The sequence below is a fragment of the Hyperolius riggenbachi genome, chromosome 12 (assembly GCF_040937935.1).
Source record: "Hyperolius riggenbachi isolate aHypRig1 chromosome 12, aHypRig1.pri, whole genome shotgun sequence".
Lineage (NCBI taxonomy): Eukaryota > Metazoa > Chordata > Amphibia > Anura > Hyperoliidae > Hyperolius > Hyperolius riggenbachi.
Window position 1 is genome coordinate 64,819,084 of NC_090657.1, and position 23,425 is coordinate 64,842,508.

Here is a 23,425-nt window from a genome sequence, read left to right on the forward strand (position 1 = left end):
CCATAGATTATATACATATTATCAGGATTCTGTAAGGGCTAAGGGCTCTTTCACACTAGTGCGCTTCTGTCTGCTTTTCAGCAACATGTATCAATCTGAAACATTGATGTGCTGAAAAAAAGCAGACAGAAGTGCACAGTGTGAATGAGGCCTAAGAATCCAGGGCTCTAAGGGCCCGTTTCCACTAGCGCGAATCCGCATGCAGATTTGCATAAGCAATACAAGTGGATGGGACCGTTTCCACTTGTCAGTTTTCATTTGCGTTTTTCAGTGCAGGATTTTTCTGCACGGTAGACCCTGCAGAATTTGCCTGCGTGTGGAATGCAAGCGAATCGCAGGCAATGTATTTAATAGGGAAATCGCATGCGTTTTTTCCTGCGATTTCGCATTGAAAGTAATGTAAATTGACACAGGCAGTGACATGGTTAAAATCGCATATACCTTGCCTATGCGAAATCGCGGCAAAAACTGCATGCGGAATCACATCCGTATGCGATTTTGTCAGCGGTGATATGCGGCGATTCCGCACCGCAATAGTGGAAACGGGCCCTTAATGGCAGATTGCAGTTATACTGTAGCATAGCTCAGTGATAACACAGAGGCGATACCAAACTCCTCTGTGACTGAGGAAAACACGTCTTAGGGCAGGAAACAGATAAGTTCAATAGTTCAAAATGTGTCTGTATGGGAGCTGGATAACATTGCAAAACTGCCTAATGTACCTGAAATTATCAACACTTGAAAACACAGATTTTAACTTTTTCATAGAAAATAAAACTGGGACTCCAAACAAGTTCTGATTAGGATTAGGACTATAGATATAACTGTTTATCTCACCAGTTCATTTTCACTTCAGGTTTGCTTCAACTTAAAGAGAAACTCCGACCAAGAATTGAACTTTATCCCAATCAGTAGCTGATACCCCCTTTTACATGAGAAATCTATTCATTTTCACAAACAGACCATCAGGGGGCACTGTATGGCTGATATTGTGGTGAAACCCCTCCCACAAAGAAATTCTGAGCAGTACTCTTGGCAGTTTCCTGTCTGTGAACTCTGTTGCATTGTGGGAAATAGCTGTGTACAGCTGTTTCCAACTGCCAAAACAGCAAGCAGCAGCTACATCACTTGCCAGCAGTAAAAATGTCACCATGTGATAAATGTCAGAATGTAAATCAGGGATTTAAAAGATTTTACAATGGGCAAACACTGACTAAATCATTCATACATAATTATTGTAAAAATGAAGCACTTTTTTTTATGACTTTTACTGGAGTTCCTCTTTAAACAACGGCTATAAATCACAAGACTCATTAGAAATGGTTTATACCCAAATAACGGTTATCAGGGTAAAGTCATGCAGACTTCTTTAACTGTCAAGATGGTTTTATGTAAGAAAGCAAGTAACAAATATAAATAGAAAAGTTTTTGTATATTTTTTTTCACTTTTGTCAAAGGAAGCAAATCATCCCAGACTGGACTAACTCGCTACTGAATAGGGCTGAACGATTTTCGGTTTTAAACAGAAAATCGTGATCAGGAGTAAGACAATCTTCAGAGTTGCGGTTTTCGCCGCTGCTGGTACCTGCTCTCTGCTCCCTCCTCTCAGTTGCGTACATGAGTAAAAGCAGTAGTTGCTGGAGAGGAGGCCAGTGAGGGGATAATGATTTGGACCATGCCCCCTTCCTCACAGCGCGACAGCCACATTAGTGAATGGGGCAGACACAGGAAGGACGGCTCGTGCCGCTCCTACAACCTGCTGCTGCTGCCCCCTCTCTGCAACATCCCATGTGTACTGCTGCCTGGCTGGGGGGGAGGGGGGTGATAGTAACCAAATTATAATAATATATATATTTCCTGCTACATTAGTATTTATATAGCACTGACACCTTCCAAAGCGCTGTACAGAGTATAATTTGTCTTGTCACTAACTGTCCCTCAGAGGATGTCACAATCTAATCCCTACTGTAGTCCTATGTCCATGTATGTATCGTGTAGTGTATGTATGGTAGTCTATGGTCAATTTTAGGGGTAAGCCAATCAACTTATCTGTATGTCTTCAGAATGTGGGAGGAAACTGGAGTGCTCGGAGGAAACCCACAGAGACGCGGGGAGAAGTACAAACTCCTTGCAGATGCTGACCTGGCTGGGATTTGAACCGCTGCAAGGCGAGATCGCTATCCACTACGCCACCACACTATGCCATTTTCTTCCTGGAGTAATAAGCTGCACAATAGGGGAGCCTATTAAGTTCTACACCTGGGTTAAAACTGGGTTCACACACAGGGCTTTGTGTCATGGGTGGTCGGAGCGATCAGATCATTCCTTGTATATCAAAAATCGTGTACAGAATCGAAATCGCAATTTCTGACAGAAATCGTGCAATTCAATATTTTCATAAAAAATTGTTCAGGCCTACTACTGAATGACACATTTATTTGCTACCCCTGGCTAGAGAGAGTACTGGCAAGGTGCAGAGCAGGTCTTTCCAGGCTAACACAGAAGTTGCAGAAAGCTGGTCTTAGCATTATGAAATTTGCTGGGAAAAAGCAAAGTCCTACCAACTGAAGTCAGCATGACATCAACTTTAAACTGTCGCTTACACAACACTCGTGTTACCGGTCTACTTCACTGTTGACCTATACAAGAGAAATACGCTCTACAATTTATAAGGGGAATATAAGCTAAAGCACCAGGCAAGGCACAAATGGCTAGAGAAAAGAGGAAGCTCTGTCTAGCAAATAACACCTCCAATAAAGCGCGGCTTGTCGGTTCCACGCAATCGTATGTATGTGCAACCATTTCTTGCACATACCCCAATACTTGACTGCAGTTTGAAACAGTGAGTAATCAGCCTGTGCAATTTAAGCTGACTGGAACTCAGAATTTCCTCTGCTCTAAAAGATTTCACAGCTGAGAGATCAAAATACACTTGTGATTACTTACAGTTGAGGGGAAATTAGACAGGCTAAACTCTCTAAATACATACAGGTTTAATATTTGTTAAATATTATAAATCTAACTGTCTGCTGAGGGTTTCGTTTTTGCCCAGAGATGTACTTAAAATTTCATACAAACACTAAGCAATCAACAGGAAAATTATTCCATGCCTTAAATCAATTTTTTTCCCTAGCAACTTGATTGACACGTACAAATACACACCTGTTAAAGCTGACTCGGGACTTCCTCTTTGCTCTAAAAAATACACAATATCATAATAGCCTTTAAAGTAAAAAAATTTTTTTTTAAAGCTGATACAAATCCTGAAATAAATCTGCACTGTTTCAACTTCCTGCTTTCATGGAAGCAGACATATTGTTAACATACTGTGCTTTCAAATGAGCTTATCTGCCATGGCACTCAAGTGACAGATCAAATTACAACTTGTAATTAGAGATAGCCCAAACAGTTCGCCAGCGAACGGGAACCGGCGAACTTTCGTGGTTCGCGATCACGGAGAACCGCAAACTTTTTCGGAAGTTCGGTTCGCCCCTATACTACATCATTAGGGTCAACTTTGACCCTCTAAATCACAGTCAGCAGGCACATTGTAGCCAATCAGGCTACACTCCCTCCTGGAGCCCCACCCCCTTATAAAAGGCAGGCAGCGTCAGGCATTTCACTCACTCGTGTGCCTGTAGTAGAGAAGGGAGAGCTGCTGCAGAGAGAGCTATAGGGAAAGCTTAGTAAGGCTCTTGTAGGCTTGTTAGCTTGCTCCTTGCCGATTCTTATTGCTTAAAAAAAAAAAAAAAAAAAAAAAAAGCACCCCTCAACAGCTCTTTTGTGAGCTAATCTTGTTCTTGTGATCTATTTTTTTTTTGTGTGTGTGGCCCACTTGCATTATATACAGCCCTGTCAGTCTCAGCTGACCTTTGGCCCCTTGGTGGTAATTCCTACTGTGCCACTGCCAGGCACAGCACATTCAGTGACTACCTGTGTGTGTGTGACAGGCAGTTGCACATTTGTAATCCCAATCACTGCTCCTGTTCACTGTTCAGTGCACCGACCTACCCAACGTGAGCGCACGCATTGTTAATACCACCAGTCATTGCACCTGTTCACGGTACCTGTGTGTGTGTGACAGCTGCACATTTGTAATACCAATCCCTGCATACCTGTTCACTGCACCTGTGTGACCGCACGCTGTTTAGTATACCAGTCCGTGCATACCTGTTAACTGCACCTGTATGACAGCTGCACATTGTATTGTGATACCAGTCACTGCATACTTTTCACTGCACCTGTGTGACTGCACATTGTATTAGTCAAGTCAGTGCATACCTTTCACTTCATTCCCCCCCCCCCCCCCCCCCCCCGATATGGACAAAACAACAGCCAGAGGCAGGCCATCCGGCAGGTCTGTTCGAGGTCGTGCTGACGTGATTTCGTGCGGCCCTGGACCAAAGTACAGTGCTCAGAAAAAGGCACGTCCCATCAACTCCCAAGATTGTCAGGACATGGTTGACTATTTAACACAGAACACCTCAACTTCCGCAGCCACCAGCGCTACTCCAAGTACCACATCCGCTACATTTGACACTTTGCAGGAGTTATTTGGTGGGGTAATCACCGATTCACAGCCATTATTGTTACGAGATGAAGGCGCTAAGCAAGTTACAACACCTCATATGTCTGAGTTAGGCAATACTATGGACGTAACGTGTGAGGAGGATGAAGAAGTACCTGCTGTTGGTGCAGTTTTGGAGGCGTTTGATTCAAGCGAAGCGGGGGGGGGGGGGGGTCCCCAATAGGAGATGAACGGGGGGACAGTTCAGAGGGGGAAACAGAGAGGAGTAGGAGGAGACGAGTTCCTGAAAGAAGCAGGGGGAGCTCGTCGTCAGAAACAGCTGGTGGCAGTGTCCGGCGCCATGTATCACCACCTATGGACAGCCAGCCAACATGCCCTTCAACGTCAGCTGTTGACGCCACCATAGTGCCCACACCCCAGGGTGTGTCTGCCAAAGATCACAGCAATGCCATCTGTACTCTCTGCCACCACAAATATAGCTGTGGAAAGGCCAACACCCACGTAGGGACAACTAAAAACAAAGGATATCCGTGCGCAGCTCCACACACACCACACAATCCTGATAATGCTGCCGATTTCAATTGATGCCTCAATGTCAATTAATAAATCTCAAATAAAAAGTCTATAGTAATCAGCGCAATAAAAAGTTCTCAATCCTTTTCAATGTGACTTGTAATCTTCTCAATCCACCACCACACCGCTTGTGAGATCACTCACCAGCTCCTTAGATCATACTAAATGATCATATGCGTACAGTCAATCAATCAGCCCGTCTGGTCATATGTGGGCTCTTTACTGCCGCCTCCTCAAATCCTCAAAGGTAAAAAGCATAAACAAGCTCCACATAGCGTAATCCAGTTCACTTTAAAAATGTTTATTCCATTAAAAAACACAAGCTGTTACACTCACGTGTCAACAATGTATGTCTATGACAGGCATACAAGTAAGCGCAGGGTTTGTTAAGATAGCGGGCAGCGTCCGGCTGATTCCTCCACGCAATACCGCCGTCCAGCTGACATCCGCGCACCTCCGCAATCCCTCACGCGTCCTGTAGCTCCTCCCCAACCGGTTTCGTCCACGTGACTTTCTCAAGGGGTCCTGCGCCTACTTGTATGCCTGTCATAGACATACATTGTTGACACGTGAGTGTAACAGCTTGTGTTTTTTAATGGAATAAACATTTTTAAAGTGAACTGGATTACGCTATGTGGAGCTTGTTTATGCTTTTTACCTTTGAGGATTTGAGGAGGCGGCAGTAAAGAGCCCACATATGACCAGACGGGCTGATTGATTGACTGTACGCATATGATCATTTAGTATGATCTAAGGAGCTGGTGAGTGATCTCACAAGCGGTGTGGTGGTGGATTGAGAAGATTACAAGTCACATTGAAAAGGATTGAGAACTTTTTATTGCGCTGATTACTATAGACTTTTTTTTTTTTTCACGTAGGGACAACTGCCTTACGAAGGCACATGCAGAAAAGGCACGAACTGCAATGGAAAGACCACCTGAGCAAAAGCAGCACACAAAAGCAAAGCCACCCTCACTCTCCTCTTCCTCCTTCAGGTGCATCATCTTCAGCCGCATTCTCCCTTGCACCTTTACAATCACAGCCAACCTCCTCCACTCCACCTCTCACTTTGAGCGGCTCCTGCTCCTCTGCCCACCGCAGCAACCAGGTGTTAGTGAGGGAAAACTTTGAGCGTAAGAAGCCAATGTCTGCCGTCACCCCCTTGCCTGACAGCTAGCTTGGCGGAACTGTTATCCCGCCAGCTGTTACCATACCAGCTGGTGGACTCTGAGGCCTTCCGAAAATTTGTGGACATTGGGACACCGCAGTGGAAGATACCAGGCCGCAATTATTTCTCAAAAAAGGCGATACCCAAACTGTATCGTGAAGCAGAAAGGCAAGTGGTGTCATCTCTGGCACACAGCGTTGGGTCAAGGGTCCATCTGACCACGGATGCCTGGTCTGCCAAGCACGGTCAGGGCAGGTGCATTACTTACACAGCCCATTGGGTCAACCTGGTGACCGATGGCAAGCAGGGAGTATGTGGCTGTGCAGCGGACCTAGTGACACCACCACGGCTTGCAGGCAGGCCTACTGCCACCTCCTCTCCTTCTCCTCATACTCCTCCTGCTACATCCTCTTCGCTGTCGTCCTCCTCCTCGACTGAGTGGCAGCGCAACTCTACTGCAATCTCTTCTCCAGCTACACAGCCCCAGCTCCCCAGGGCCTATGCTGCATGGTACGACGGTGTCACGCCATTTTAGACATGTCTTGCCTTAAAGCGGAGAGTCACACTGGAGCAGCTCTCCTGGCTGCTCTGAACAAACAGGTGGATCAGTGGCTGACCCAGCACCAACTGGAGATCGGCAACGTGGTGTGTGACAACGGCAGCAATCTAATTTCGGCTTCGAATTTGGGAAAGTTGACACATATACCCTGCATGGCACATGTGCTCAATCTCGTAATCCAGAGATTTGTGTGTAAGTATCCAGGCTTACAGGACGTCCTGAAGCAGGCCAGGAAGTTGTGTGGGCATTTCAGGCGGTCTTACATGGCCATGACATGCTTGGCCGATATTCAGCGGAGAAACAACTTGCCGGTGAGGCGCTTGATTTGCGATAGCCCGACTTGCTGGAATTCGACCCTCCTGATGTTCGACCGCCTACTACAACAGGAGAAAGCTGTCACCCAGTATCTCTACAACTACAGTAGAAGGACATGCTCTGGGGAGATGGGGATGTTCTGGCCGAAGAACTGGACACTCATGCAAAATGCCTGCAGGCTCATGCGGCTGTTTGAGGAGGTGACAAACATGGTGAGTCGCAGTGAAGGCGCCATCATCAACTTGATCCCGTATGCCTTCTTCCTGGAGCGTGCCTGCGTAGAGTTGTGGATCAAGCTCTGGATGAGCGTGAACAGGAACAGTTACAGGAGGAAGAGTTGTGGGATCAATTCTCAACAGAATCAGATGTTTCCTCAACACCTGCGGCAGCACAGAGGGGGGAGGAGTCAGATGATGAGGAGGAAGAGTCGTGTGCGGAAGAGGAGTCAGATGATGAGGAAAGTGTTGGGGTTTTTTTTTTTGGGGGGGGGGGGGTTTAGGAGGAGGCAGCAGAAAAACAACCGCAGCAGGCGTCGCAGGGGGCTTGTGCTGCTCAATGCTCCCGTGGTATTGTTTGTGGCTGGGGGGAGGAGGAGAACTTACCTGACATCACTGAGGTAGAGCAAGAGGAGATGGATAGTACGTCTGGATCCAACTTTGTGCAGATGGCGTCTTTCATGCTGTCCAGCCTGTTGAGAGACCCCCGTATAAAAAAAAAAAAAAAAACTCAAGGGGAATGAGCTGTACTGGTTGGCCACGCTACTAGACCCTCGGTATAGGCACAAGTGGCGGACATGTTACCAACTCACCTGAAGGCAGAAAGGATGCAGCACATGCAGAACAAGCTGGCAACTATGCTTTACAGTGCGTTTAAGGGTAATGTCACAGCACAACGTAATAAAGGTACCGCTGCCAGTAAACCTTCTCCCATGCAGGCAAGGACAGGACGCTCCAGCGATCTCATGGTGATGTTGGACATGCGGACTTTTTTTAGTCCAACGCCTCGCCTTAGCGCTTCCGGATCCACCCTCCACTAATGCCTGGACTGGCAGGTAGTCGACTACCTGGCCTTAAAGAGAATCTGTATTGTTAAAATCACACAAAAGTAAACATACCAGTGCGTTAGGGGACATCTCCTATTACCCTCTGTCACAATTTCGCTGCTCCCTGCCGCATTAAAAGTGGTTAAAAACAGTTTTAAAAAGTTTGTTTATAAACAAACAAAATGGCGACCAAAACAGGAAGTAGGTTGATGTACAGTATGTCCACACATAGAAAATACATCCATACACAAGCAGGCTGTATACAGCCTTCCTTTTGAATCTCAAGAGATCATTTGTGTGTTTCTTTCCCCCTGCATCTCTCATGCACTGAAGTTTCAGGCTGCTCTTTTCTTCCTGCAAACAGCTTTGCCCTTGTCTGTAATTGCTCACTATGTGAAAGCCCAGCCAGCTCAGAGGACGATTTATCCAGCTTGTAAAAGATAAGAGAGAAGCTGCTCTAATCTAAATAACACACAGGCAGTGTGCATAGAGGGGGGAGTTCATAGCAGAACCACAACACTGAAGAACTTGTCAGCCTTCCAGACACAGGCTGACAAGTCTGACAAGAGAGAGATAAGTTGATTTATTACAGAGATTGTGACAGTACAAAGTGCTGCAGTTAGCCAGAACACATTAGAATAGCTTTTGGAACTTGTAGGATGATAAAAAACAGGATGCAATTTTTGTTACAGAGTCTCTTTAAGTGTGGATGTAGATACTGTGAGCAGCGATGAACCCCTGGACTACTGGGTGCGCAGGCTTGACCTGTGGCCAGAGCTGTCCCAATTTGCCATCCAACTTCTGTCTTGCCCTGCCTCAAGCGTCCTGTCAGAAAGGACCTTCAGCACAGCTGGAGGCATGGTCACTGAGAAGAGAAGTCGCCTAGGTCACAAAAGTGTTCAGTACCTCACCTTTATCAAAATGAATGAGGCATGGATCCCGGAGGGTTACTGCCTGCCCAATGACACTGCTGTGCATCAAATCCTTATTTTTCCCAGGGAGTTTTGGCATGTAGCCCACTCTGCCATGCCCCCCTCCAGGTGTTAGACCCCTTGAAACATATTTTCCATCACTTTTGTGGCCAGCATAAATGTTTCTAGTTTTCAAAGTTCGCCTCTCCATTTAAGTCTATTGCGTTTCGAGGAAGTTTGCATGTTCACGAACTTTTGCGGAAGTTCGCATTCGCGGTTCACGAACCGAAAATCTGAGGTTTGGGCCATCTCTACTTATAATTAGACACAAATGAGAGGGAATTAAGTCAGCCTAAACTCTCTAAATACATCCAAGGTGCAAAAGCACTTCTGTCTTGTGCAAGAGTTCAGATCCACTTTAAAGGACAACTAAAGTGAGAAGGATATGCAGGCTGCCATATTTATTTCCTTTTAAGCAATACTAGTTGCCTGGCTATACTGCTGATCCTCTGCCTCTAATAATTTTAGCCATAGACCTTGAACAAGCATGCAGCAGATCAGATGTTTGACATTATCGTCAGATCTGACAAGATTAGCCCCATGCTTGTTTCAGGTGTGCTTCAGATACTTTTGCAGCCAAATAGACCAGCAGGGCTGCCAGGCAACTGGTATTGCTTAAAAGGAAATTAATATGGCAGCCTCCATATCACTCTCACTACAGTTGTCCTTAAAGATTTTGTCTAAAGTTGACCTGAGCTCTTTCACAGGACAGGAAAACAGAAACATGCACCCTGAATATATTTGGAGAGTTTAGCCTGTCCCCTTCATCTGTGACTAATCACAAGTTGTAATTTGATCTCTTCAGCTAGGTCAGCTCCCGCTACTGAAGAGAATAATTGGTAAACACAGGATGTTAACAATATGTCTGCTTCCATGAGAGCAGGAAGTAGGCACACTGCAGATTTATTGCAGCTATAAACAAAGAAATGTTTTTCTTTAAAAGTTAGTATGCTACCCCTCTCTTTCATGTAGAACAGCATACGAAGCAATATGCGCAACAAACCCCTTTTCCCCTGGAGTCATTTCTATGATATATAAGGACCTGACAAGCGCTTTCAGAATGGAAACCAGAATATATAATAAAATGGGAAAAAGAACTGGGAGTGACTATAGCAACCGAAGATCTACAGGGCATTTGGAACAATATGCCTCGGGTCTCTGTGAATGCTGACCTAATTGAAGTCAATTATAAATTGTTATTTAGGTGGTACCTAGTCCCACAAAGGCTGGCAAAAATCAAACCGAATTCAACGCCTAACTGCTTCAGGGGTTGCGCAGTGGCTGGTACCCATACGCACACGTGGTGGAAATGTAAAAAAGTAAACAGACTGTGGATAAGAGTCTGTACGTGGGCCTCGTCAACACCCCCATCCCTAAAAATCCTATCCATACACTTCTGGGCCTACCGTATCCGAACCTGACCTCTACTCAGAATGCTCTAATTAACTTTATCTTCACAGCCACAAAATTAGTAATAGCAGCCTCCTGGAATACCACAACTCTATCCTTTAATCAAATTAAACAGAGACTTTGCCGCATTTTATTTGTTGAGAAGCTTAACCACCCTGGCGTTCTATTAAGATCGCCAGGACGGCTGCGGGAGGGATTTTTTAAATAGAAAAAAAACTATTTCATGCAGCCAACTGAAAGTTGGCTGCATGAAAGCCCACTAGATGGCACTCCGGAGGCGTTCTTCCGATCGCCTCCGGCAGCCAGAAGTAACACGGAAGGCCGCGATGAGCAGCCTTCCGTGTTTGGCTTCTCCTGTCGCCATGGCAACGAGCGGAGTGACGTCATGGACGTCAGCCGCCTCCGATCCAGCCCTTAGCGCTGGCCGGAACTATTTGTTCCGGCTGCGCAGGGCTCAGGCAGCTGGGGGGACCCTCTTTCGCCGCTGCTCGCGGTGGATCGCTGCAGAGCGGCGGCGATCGGGCAGCACACGCGGCTGGCAAAGTGCCGGCTGCGTGTGCTGCACTTTATTTGAGCAAAATCGGCCCAGCAGGGCCTGAGCGGCAGCCATCGGCGGTGATGGACGAGCTGAGCTCGTCCATACCGCTAAGATGGTTAAAGCTAAAATAATGGATAAGATGAAAAAATTTAACAAAATATGGGCTCCCCTTACCAACTATATTCTTGGGCCTGAACTAAACGTATAACTAAGACGATACTGACTACACCCACCTGGGCTAACAAGTGAAATCAAAAGTTTCTACTTTAACTGTAAGGAGAACTGGTGGGCCCTCGCTCTCGTGGTCTTGCTCTTCTTTTCTATCCCCTTCTAGCCTTTTCTATCTCCCTCTCTCCCCCTTCTCCCCTTACCAATTATCTTCATCTAGGAATTGGCAATCTGATATGATACAACGCTTACCCCAGCTAACCTTATATCCCAAGAAGCTATCACGATGTAAGAGCAATCTTTTCAAGGCCTGTAATGCTGATCCTGGCTCACTGGAGATAGGACCTCAAAAGCCTATAGTTGTAAATAGGGGAGGGTAGCCATGCCCAGCCGTTTTGGTTGAGTGAATGGGCGGTCGCTACCATCTCCAACTGAGTTATTAAGCCTCTTAAAGAGAACCCGAGGTGGGAATTACTTTTACTATTGGGGCACAGAGGCTGGTTGTGCGCACTAAGACCAGCCTCTGTTGCCCCATCGTGTGCCTCCATGTCCCCCCTGCTCGCCGCTATACCCCCCGCATTGCTGGCTGTGTCGCCAGCTCAATGTTTACCTTGCGCTGTCAGTCAGCGCCGCTCCCCCGCATCGGCGCCACCCGCCGCGTCACTTCCCTCCTATCAGCGGGAGGGAAGGGACACGGGCGGGTGCGCCGATGCGGAGGAGGCAGGGGAGCAGCGCTGACTGACAGCGCAAGGTAAACATTGAGCTGGCGACACGCTGCGTGTCGCCAGCAATGCGGGGGGTATAGCGGCGAGCAGGGGGGACATGGAGGCACACGATGGGGCAACAGAGGCTGGTCTTAGTGCGCACAACCAGCCTCTGTGCCCCAATAGTAAAAGTAATTCCCACCTCGGGTTCTCTTTAACACTCAGCTCTTGAGCATCAAAACAGTTCGCTAGGGGTCATTTCCTCCACACGCTAACTTTCGGATCAGTGATGCGCATCTCCCATAAGCCTATACAGTGCTATGATCCATGTAGTCATGTCATGACTTTCCAAATATGTATTCCACTTGCATTACTGTTATGTTTATATACAGCTATGTACTTTAAAGTTATTACCTTAACTGTAAACTTGTTCTGGTTCTATTTTAAAATCAATAAAAATTATTGAAAGTAAAAAAGTTAGTATGTTGTTGCATAGAGCAGAGAGGAAGTTCTGAGTTCAGGTCCACTTTAAAGGGGAACTTTAGCCTAAACTAACATACTGTTATTAAGTTACATTAGTTATGTTAATTAGAATAGATAGGTAATATAATCTTTTACCCACCCCTTTTTTAAAAGAACAGGCAAATGTTTGCGATTCATGGGGGCTGCCATCTTTGTTATGGGGGCAGCCATCTTTTTGGTTGAAAGGAGGTGACAAGGAGCAGGAGACACAGTTCCAACTGTCCTGTGTCCTGATAACCCCTCCCAGCTGCACACACTAGGCTTCAAATGTCAAATTCAAAATGAAAAAAAAAAAAAAGGATTGCACCAAATCAGCAGAACGAGAACAACATCATCAGAAATCTCATCATGCTTTGCACAGCATAAGGGGAAAACTGCCCGGGCAGTTTTCTTCTGTGCAGCTAAAAATGAGGCTTGTGTAAGAGAAACAAAGTTCTGATGCTGTGAAACTGTTAAAGAAACACCAGGCCTTTTCAGTGCTGCTGAGTCGATTTTTAGTCTGGTGGTTCACTTTAAGCAAACAGCTGGTCTTCAGAAGGAGTTAAACACTTGCCTCCTTCCCTGGCTGCTTAAATGCCGTCAGTGTGAAACAGAGGAAACAGCTGCAAGTTGGAAACACATTTTGCTGCCCACCTGTCTCAGCATTTGAATCCCCTCCCCCTTAACAAGAAAAGCTCCCCACATGAGCAGAAACAGCCTAAGCCGCTAAAGAGCCACCACCGATACAAAACAGGCATATATATATATATAAATCCCAACTGTGGCTGTAGAATACAGTTTGGAGGATTTACCTGTAAATGATGGATTGACGAGATCATCCCTATGCGGGCACTGTAGAGCCTGAGAGTACACTAAATCCAGGCAGCACAACAGCAAGTGGTACGAATTGACCAAGTCATCACCTATTAGGCTAAAATTGCCTTAAGGAAAAAGGAAAAAGAGGTTTATAGCACACTTCCCGAAAACAACAGGTCTCTTTAAATAAAGGCAAACATCAGTAAATTGACAAACTATTTCCCTGTAATCTTCTAATAGCAATTAGTACGTCATTAAGGTCTGGTCACAAATGCTATTGTATTATCTTATACTGACCGCTGTACGCATTTTGCTGTATTGTTCTGAAATGTTTACCTTTTTTGTCTTTTATGAACAAAAATTTCTTCAAATAAAAATCTATTGAAACTAAAAAAAGGCAAACAAACACTTGAATTACTTCCGAACCAATGTAGTTGATGTCTACGCCCCGTTTATGTCCTGTTATCACTGCCAGGGCATAGATTTCAACTACCTGCTGCCACGTGGTCCCGCCATTTACATCAATCTGACGCCGCTACAGACTGCTAACTTAGCTATCCGTGACAGCCAAGCTCTGTAGGCCAGTCAGGAAGCGATTTCATTGGCTCCTGACTCAGTGATTACTGTGAGCCAATCACAGAGCCTGTACAGTTCAGAATAGCTGTGTGTCACTCTGAGGAACTTCCAGAAGGCGCGGTTATTGCGAGTACAGAGGAGCAGCACAGCTCCAGGACACTTCTGAAAAGGTCATCTAGCAGACCACAGACTTCATTTAATAGGGTTTCCCCCAGTTCATAAGTACCTTCAATGTTCAGCTGTCTGGTCCTAGCCAACAGTTGGACAAGCTTATACCACCCAAGCAGTGGACTTTCTATGCTGCTGGCAGGGACAGGTGGTAAGAGACTGCAAGCGACAAGTGACTAGGGTGGTGAGAGCAGTACAGGCACAGGGTAGACATGGACACAAGTCAGAATCAGGGCTACTGCAGAGAATCAGGACTGGCAGGGCTCCCAAAGACGGGCGACTCCGTACTGCACATGTGTGAGTGCGGGCCAGCGCAAGCGCAGTACAGAGTTGCCCATCTTTGGGAGCACTCAGTCTCCCAAAGACTTCCGAAGCCTACCGTGGCAGCACAGAGCAGTATTCAACCGAACGGAACGAGGGGACCGTAAGAGGAGCGAGAAGGCTCTATAGGAGCCAGCCAGGGAACACCACAACTGGCAGAGCAGGCCTGCTAGGGATTTTACATGCAGGACAGGATCTTCAGAGATCTGATCCAATGAAAGATTACAGGAGTATAAAATGATTCATATAAAAAGGAATACTACCCACCCTTTGCATATACAAACAGGGTCCAGCAGAAGCTGAAGAGATCTTTAGCTGTACACTGTAACTTCCTAGGAAAAAAAGAAAAGGATTGTAAAAGTTCACAGTCAGTAACACAAGCACGATAGAAAGACTATAGAGCTTCACAATTATGGCCAATAGAAGCACATGCTGACACAAAGGGAGGTATAGGGAGTATTAAACTTTCAGTTCCTTAATGGGGAACTATTACTATTAAGAAAACCTGAACTAAAAAACTCTCCTTGACTTGATCTCAAGTCTGCAATGTTCTACATACCTAAATAACGTGGATTTTGCCATTGTTGAGGCCCGTGTTGCTATCGTGCTTTCTGGACGTTCCGTAAACTACCTTTTCTGCACAGCTGAAGCTCATTAGCATAGCTGCTACTCCAAACACTAAAGGGTCCTCTCTGCCTCCTCAAGAGAGCTTTGGGGCTCAGGAAATACAGACTCCAGGCAGTGCCGTGCTGACTTCAGACACTCACTGTTTAATAAAGGATATAGCTGTACAAACTAAAGATATGTGTGGAAACAGTACTATGGGGGAGCATAGACATGCCTTTATCTGCAACAAAGTTCCCAAGTACAGATGTGCTTTAAATAGTTTGCTAGTTGTTAAAGGAGTTGCGAGGCAAGACCTCGCTGTGATCGCTGTGTAGATTTACTTACCTGGGGCTTCTTCCAGCCCTAGAAGCCTGTCTGGTCCCTCGCAGAAGTGTACACATGCGTGGCCATGCGCTGCCCATGATCGCAGCTGTGCATGCGAACCATCAGGTCAGAGATCCTTAGAAGGCTGACAGCAGGACCCTTGAGCAGGATAGAGTTGCTGCGAGGGACCAGACAGGCTTCTAGGTGCTTGAGGAAGTCCCAGGTAAGTAAAGCTACATAGCAAGGTCTCACCTTGCAATTCCTTTAAGGATTTTACACAGACTGCATCCTAGACGTTGCACCTATTGCGGAGATACAGAGAGAGGACATAGCACCAAAACTGCAAAACAAAGCCTTCCTTATCCCTTCTGTACAAAGTCAATGCCTCTAGTTTACAAAGTTAAAAACACTGCGCCAGATAAGAAAGTGCGGAAAAAAGTACTGCACCAGATCAATATGATCTGATATCAATGATATCAGCCTCCCTCTAACTGTAATTCTGTCAAGTGGATCTCGCTACTGTAAGGATCACCGCATCCCCACCAAAAACACTAGATATAACTAGCAGCGCTATCTCAAAGTCACTATTGAACAAATATTGTTCAGCAATAAGCAGTCCATGATAAAGCACTCTTCAATCTTCTTAAAACTTCCAGTAAACACTATATGGTTAATACACAAGTGGTCAAGATTACACTCACCAGACACACGGACTCTTGCCACAGGAATCAGTGTAAGCAGTGAAGGGTTTTGGCCCCCCTCCTAGCTCTCGAGCCACTTTATCCTCGGACCCCCACTATAAAAGGTATCTGGACCATCACAACCGCCCCCATTACAGAGGGGTAAAACTTGATAGCTTAATGTGGTATGTCAAAATCCACCAATATCACAATTCCTAAAAGACAAGCATAAACAGCTTCCATAGCGTAATAGTTTATTTAAAAAAGTGTTAAAAACATCCAATATACTAACGTAAGCGGAATCAAAGTTCCAGCATAGAGTTTATGGTCGGGCTTTCCCCCGTGCACCACTCCGGATTAGCGCTCAGTTGGATGCCGATCCCCCCACGCTGTAGCTTCAGCTCACACTATTGTGGCATAGGATTCCTAGCCGGCACACGCCTCCCCACCCTACGCGTTTCGAACGTCAGTTCTCATCAGGGGTGCGCCTGCCGCTTACATGAGTGTATTGGATGTTTTTAACACTTTTTAAATAAACTGTATTACGCTATGGAAGCTGTTTATGCTTGTCTTTGAGGAATTGTGATATTGGTGGATCTGAGAAGTTTTGACATATCACATTAAGCTATCAAGTTTTACCCCTCTGTAATGGGAGCGGTTGTGATGGTCCAGATACCTTTATAGTGGGGGTCCGAGGATAAAGAGGCTCGAGAGCTAGGAGGGGGGCCAAAACCCTTCACTGCTTACACTGACTCCTGCGGCAAGAGTCAGTGTGTCTAGTGAGTGTAATCTTGACCACTTGTGTATTAACCATATAGTGTTTACTGAAAGTTTTAAGAAGATTGAAGAGTGCTTTATCGTGGACTGCTTATTGCTGAACAATATTTGTTCAATAGTGACTTTGAGATAGCGCTGCTGTCTATATCTAATGCCTCTAGTTTGTAATGACAGGCTATAGCACAGCGTATACATGCTCATCAGTAGGAGAAAGGCGGGTACCTCTGCTTTCTGCTTCTTGGCAGTCTCTGAGGCTCTTCGTGAGGGTTCTGAAACATGTCCAGGAAGATTGGCTCAAATTTCTTGAAAATGACAGTGGACACCTCAAAGTTCCTCTCCAGTCTCTCCACTCGCTCTCTAAACTCCTGAGGAAGGTTAGACATGTCCATCCACTTCTTCATCTTATTGAAGAATTGGATGAGGCTGTTGAACAAAACACAAAACCCCCACAATTTTCCAGTGTGAGTCATTCGATTATTCAGTCTCTCTACTTCCAGACCTGCAAAAGAGGTGGTGAGTCACATGACAATGACATTTATTCTCTATAGACCAGGAAGGGGTGTGGTCTGCCAATACAGCACTCTACAAGGAGACCACAGGATTTGCAGGAGGCAGACTGATTCTAATTTGGAACCAATACACAATTATCCTATTATAATAAAGTTGTAGCAAACATAGACCGGTGCTACTCAAGTCTTTCTGTAGGAGTAGTATGATCAGACTAGGCCGGAACGATTTTAGGAAAAAATTGTATTGAGCGATTTCTGTCTGAAATCACGATTTCGATTCCATTTACGATTTCCTTAAAATCAAGCTTTGTTCCCCCTCTGTGCCTCTCTGTCCCTCTCTCTGTCTTTGTGCACCCTCTGGGTCTCTCTCTGTGCTCCCTGTCCCCGAAGCTGCAGCTGTGCTGGTCATACCTTCCAGCACAAGTCCAGCGATGTGCGTCTATCCACTTAACCTCCTGCAGGCTCTAATGCACGGCATACTTCTTGTATGTCATGTGACATACAGGAACCAGGAAGTATGCCGTACACAAGAGCTGGCAGCGTTCGACTCCTGTCAGAAGGTATGTCCAACACTGCTGATGCTGCGGGCCACACGCAAAGGGATTAGGGGGAAGATTGAAGCCGCTTCTTCAAGCTTCCCCCATGTGAAAATAACGTCATCGCAGAAATTGCCACTTTGACGATTCCGAAATTGTGAGCTTGGTGATCACGATTTTGATTTAAATTCGATCGTTCAGGCCTAGATCAGACTGTAAAAAAATGAAGGGGGCGGGGCACTGACAGAACTCTTTGCTTGCAGCAAGATTGCAGCTTGAGGTTGTGGAAGTCTGATACAGGAAGTGGCCCATCACTGGTAAGTGAAGCGCTAGATCATCCTCACGGATTCTTCATTGTTAGCAGAGATAAATAGGGGACTATGCCGTCACTCACACGATCTGCATATTTTAAGCAACTGTTCCAAATTCCCTTTGGAAAAGTCAATCACATGATCCATAGATCTGTGAAAAAAGTATGGATTGGCAGGAGAGTGGGAGTTACTTCCCTCACACTTAGAAGATCCCATGATCCGCCCACCTCCTCCATCTGCTTCCTCCAGTGAAGCACAGAGAGAATGTGGGTGGGGTCAGCTCTGTGCTCAGAACAAAATGCTAGCCTACAATGGAATCTGAATTTGCATTACATCAAATCTATGCAGGATTTCAAACAAAACAAAAGAGTAGCTACCTCAGTTTGGCAGAGCGGAGAATACGGGTCAGAGACACTCCATTGCCCTCCATCACACCTTTTCCAACTGTTGGGATGACGCATTTCCGGCATTCGGCATACAATGCACATGCTAGCCAGTGTTTCATCTCTCCCTGTAAATAAAAACACAGGTTCATCAACATGCCAATCACATCTAGTAAATGCAGAGCCAGTGAAGAACTTGTAAAGGCTTCTCTGAACTTCTGTACTAGTTCACATAAATTCCATACACTTCTGCTACTATAGCTACCAGTTCTATGCTCCCAAACACCTTTTCAATCAGGGGTCAACCCGAGACGCCACTGTATTGTGTTAGGAACTTACACATGTGGGGGGTGTCCCTATTGCCAATTTATAAAAGTGGGGAGGACGGTCATGTTGCCTAATGGGAAATCCTATACCCTGAAACACTATGTGAATTGTCAGACAGAACTAGTTGTCTATCTATTACTTTGCCCTTGTGGCTCATTTTATATAGGTAAGACAAAGAGAAATTTATGGAGACGGGTTTCCGAACACATGCAAAATATTAGTAATAAAGAATCCTGTACTCCCATTGCCAGACATGTGAGAGAATGTCCCACATGTACTGGCAAGAAATTGCGCTTTGTAGGACTTGATAGAATCCATAGTAGTATACGGGGGGGGGGCAACTTTGACCGTCTCCTCCTCCAGAGGGAAACCAGGTGGATTTTTGAACTAAAGGCATGCCAGCCCCCAGGCTTAAACGAGGCATTTAGTTATGCCTCGTTCTTACCCTTGTAGTAATCATTATGTGATTTTTTGGCATCTCTGTACTTTCCCCTTTCCTTTTCCCCGCCCCTTTTCCCTGCCCCTCTTCCCTACCCTCCCGTCCCTTCCCTCTCCTTCCCCCTTTTTCCTCCATCCTGCCCTCTTCCCCCTTTTCCCTTCCTTCTCCTTCCCCTCCCCTCCCTCCCTTTCCCGTTTTCCCTTCCCCTTCCTTCCCTCCCCCTTTTCCCCTTTCCCCCCCCCCCTCTTCTCTTGTGGTATCACAGCTCGCGGTTGCTCCGCCTCTGACACGATGTTTTGAACTTGTAGGGGACTATTTCTATGGCTTATCGTTTTTTGGTGCATGGCTGTATGTGAATTATGCCATGCACTGCTCCACAGCGTCTGGGTGACTCAGATGCATTGAGCTACATTTTTCTAGTTGTCCCTCCATCTCTCTCTATATATATGTAATAGATTAGGTTTATATTTAGACACTGAGATATATATAGGAAGGACAAGTTGACTTGTCTGTATGTCTAAGATGAATGAATGATATAGCGTAGATTCACTGCAATAGGGGTACCTGAGCTTGGAGGCGGAGCTGCGTGGGCCCTGTGACGCGGAGGCCAGAGCTTGCTTTCCATCTGCCAGCTCTGTTGACCCGCACTCGTCACTTCCGGCCCGCACACGCACTTCCGCCCAGCTCTGATTGGCCCCATGAGCGGATATACATCCGCATGATGAAGACTCTGGCACGCCTTCTGATGACGCCGTGAGAACGGCGAAACATGTAAGGGCCGTGCCTGCATAAGACGCCGTCTCCTCCCGCGGGCTCCCTTCTCATCTACCAGCCACCCACCCTCATGGGGGACATCTGATACCACCAGACCAGGACTTTGCATCCATTGGGACACGCACATCCCTTCTGTCCATGTGGTCGCAGTGGCCACTCGGCTGACATCTCCATCCACAGGTTGGACCGGACAGTAGCAGCCCATATACAGTGGACAAGAGCACGCAACACAGCCGGTTAACATCACCATAGACGAACTCTTCGCATTCCCCATTGCCGTTGAGCTACAGGAGGGTGAGATACCGTCAGATTGACACTGGTTTGATGCTTATATGCCAATCAAGGCTGCTTTGTTGCGTCCATAGGCACATGCTTTGCTGCTGCTGTGCTCATCACTGCTGGCTTGTTAATCTACTGCTTTGGCTGGACACCCTGATCTTTGCTGTCTACAGTGGAATCTTTCCATCACTTATGCTTGCATTCCGGGCAGTTTATTGCTCTGGTCTGTCATCTGCTGTTTCCATCCTGGATAGTTCCTGCCTCATGCATGAGCTCATAGTTAGTCCTGGCCAGTGTGTGTTAGTGGTATGATTGGGGGGCCTATGTGAGGAGATGGCCATCTCATGGGTTTTTTATTGTTTATATTGTTTATATTGGGCTTGTTTATAATAAAATTTATATGTTTTATAGAAACACAGTAGAAGCTTTGCATTGATTATTCAATCATCACTGGTAGCACCTGTCAAATCGTATCTTCTCCAATCCATTTGCACCTCTTCAATCAGGGCTGTGGAGTCGGTACAAAAATCTTCCAACTCCTCAGTTTATGAAACAACGACTCCGACTCCAAGTACCCAAAATAGCTCAGACTCCTCGACTCCTTAGTCTAATACTTAACAGGGCTCTGGATTTTGTACAAAAATCATCCAACTCCCGATTCCTCAGTTTATGAAATCAACGACTCCGACTCCGGGTGCTCAAAATTGCCCAGTCTTCAATGCCCCCTGCAATGCCATCTTCTCTTCTGTCAGTAGCAAGATGGTCATGTGATAGTCACATGACCACACTTCCACTGAATGGAGGGATGGACAGCAGAAATAACTGAAGCAGTGTCTCAGAATGGGGAACAATCTGCATCAACTAGAGCAGGGGTCTGCAACCTTTAAGACATAAAGAGCCACTTAGACCCATTTCCGAAAAGAGAAAAAAACTGGAAGCCGCAAAACCATTATAAAACAAATCTAACACTGCATATATTGTTTCTTACCTTAATGCTATATACAGAATCAGATATGACCCCAATATGCACAAATCATTAGCAGATATGACCCCAATATGCACAAATTGTTAGCAGATATGACCCCAATATGCACAATCCTTCAGCAGATCTGACCCCAATATGCACAATCCTTCAGCAGATATGAAAAGAAAAACCCATTTACTCACCTAGTCAGAAGACCTCCTGTCACGATCTCCTCCTGTCCCAACCTCCGGTCCCGACCTCCTTGTGGCGCGCAACTCCCACGATCCTCTTCCTTCCCGACGTCACGTCCTGCCTGCATTACACTGCAGGGCTATGGGAAAATGGCCGCCCGAAGCCCTGCACTGCACCGGTCCGGCGGCCTCTCTGATAGGCTGCCGGTCAGCGGCAGCACACGTCACACACGCGCCGCAGCCACTGACACACACTACCGGAGCCGCGGCAAAGGTGAAAAAGAGCCGGATCGCCAGGAATCAAAGTATTATTTCTGACCTGTCTGATTTGTTTCCAATCGATAAAGGGATCACTTTTGCCAAGTTATAATCAGAACTACTGCACAGGCAACACAGTACAAACCAGATGACAAGGACATGCGGGCACTCACAGGCGCAGAAGAGCCGACCCTGCCGTTGGGTCGCCATCACTGCAGGCTGCCAGCGGGGACACGGAGGAGGATGGGGCTGCGTGTCCCTACCTCTCCCTCTTTATTGTAAGCCTGTCGGGCAGGGTCCTCAGCCTTGTGTTTCCTACCTGTTCACGCACCTCCATTACCGTACACACATCCTATGGATCTGAGTGAACTCAACTTGTCTACTCTTTATGCACCCTTTCAGGGACTAAGCATTACCTTGTACTCATACTGTGCTGCGTGATCGTGATCTGGTTTGCATGGATTCCTGTACTGTCTTATTGCTGTATGTCACCCATAAATATTGTCTGTAACCTTAACTAATGTCCACTGCTGCGTAATATGTTGGCCATTTACATATACGCAATACTGTAAATAGAGTAAATAAGTAGCATATCTATTTACTCTAAAGCAGGCCATACACTCACCGATTTCTCCCGCCAGTAAACAGCTGATTCAATCACTAATTGAATTGGTGAGAAATCGGTGCAGCATTTGGTCAGAGCAATCGACCAATTTGTGGCCAAAATCGCTTGATTGAGTCGATCGGCCCAGGTGATAAAAAAACTTTGGTGAAACAGCTGGTGCATCAGGAGCACGTCGCTAGCGGCATTCAATTTGCGACCGACTAAGGTACTCTCACATGTCCGCCTTTCTACCCAGTAACTGCTTCTCTCCCTGGCGACTTATTTGCTTCTGTGTCCCCGGGCACCTGTGTGATGTAATGCAAGGGGTAGACACTAGGGGCCTCTGGTGGTCTCAGTGCCCCTAGTTTCTGACCCCTGCATTAAATATCACGTGTCTGGGGACACGGAAGTGAAAGAGATGGAGCAGCCACCGGGGAGAAGCAGAGACCAGTACCACACAGCAGAGATGAGAGTACCATGGGGAGGGGCATGTTTGCAAAGGACTGGCAGGCACACAGATTTTCAACAATTTCACACTAGAATTGATTGAAAATCTGTGTGCAGGCAATCGACAGATCCTCTCTCCAAACCCCTAAATGAGTCACTGTGTGACAAAACGCATAGGTGGGCGCCTGGAGGTACGCTGACTCCGCTTACGTGCAGAGGCTGACTGGTGGGAGACGTGGGATCCTGAGTTCCGCAGGTGGTACTGTGTCTCTGCTGGAGCAGCTGCCATTGTTTTAAATAAAACCCTTTTACTTCGGAGAAACCCGTGGAGAGGAGTTCTTAACTGCTATAGCAGTTGATATGCTAGTTGGCAAGAGCCCGGCTGCTGAGTGCAAGCGCAACAAGGGAGACGTCCGTTTACCTTCCTATTACATTGGTGGTGGCACATCCCGCTGGAGTGCAGCACCAACTGGACAATTATATCCTTACTATAGAAGTACTCCGCACTATACCGGTATGCGTTTTAAATTGCTTTTCAGAGCATCCTATTGCTTCCACTGTGTGGATCAAATTGAAAGAAGAGGCGCAGTTTCTTTGAAATTTTTTGATCCGATAAAGATCGGGAGAGGGATCCATCTGCCGGCCATATCAGAGTATA

General features: G+C 46.3%; 1 protein-coding gene across 1 annotated transcript in view; it reads right to left on the bottom strand.

The window, feature by feature from the left end:
- RBL1 (RB transcriptional corepressor like 1) overlaps positions 1-23,425 on the bottom strand; it is a 60,691-nt gene that overhangs the window by 26,148 nt on the left and 11,118 nt on the right. The window contains exons 2-5 of the mRNA XM_068263488.1: positions 18,479-18,612; positions 16,968-17,168; positions 14,626-14,690; positions 13,290-13,418 (exon numbers count right to left, since the gene is read on the bottom strand). Coding sequence (XP_068119589.1) covers positions 13,290-13,418; positions 14,626-14,690; positions 16,968-17,168; positions 18,479-18,612 — 529 coding nt within the window. The remainder of the gene's footprint in view (positions 1-13,289; positions 13,419-14,625; positions 14,691-16,967; positions 17,169-18,478; positions 18,613-23,425) is intronic.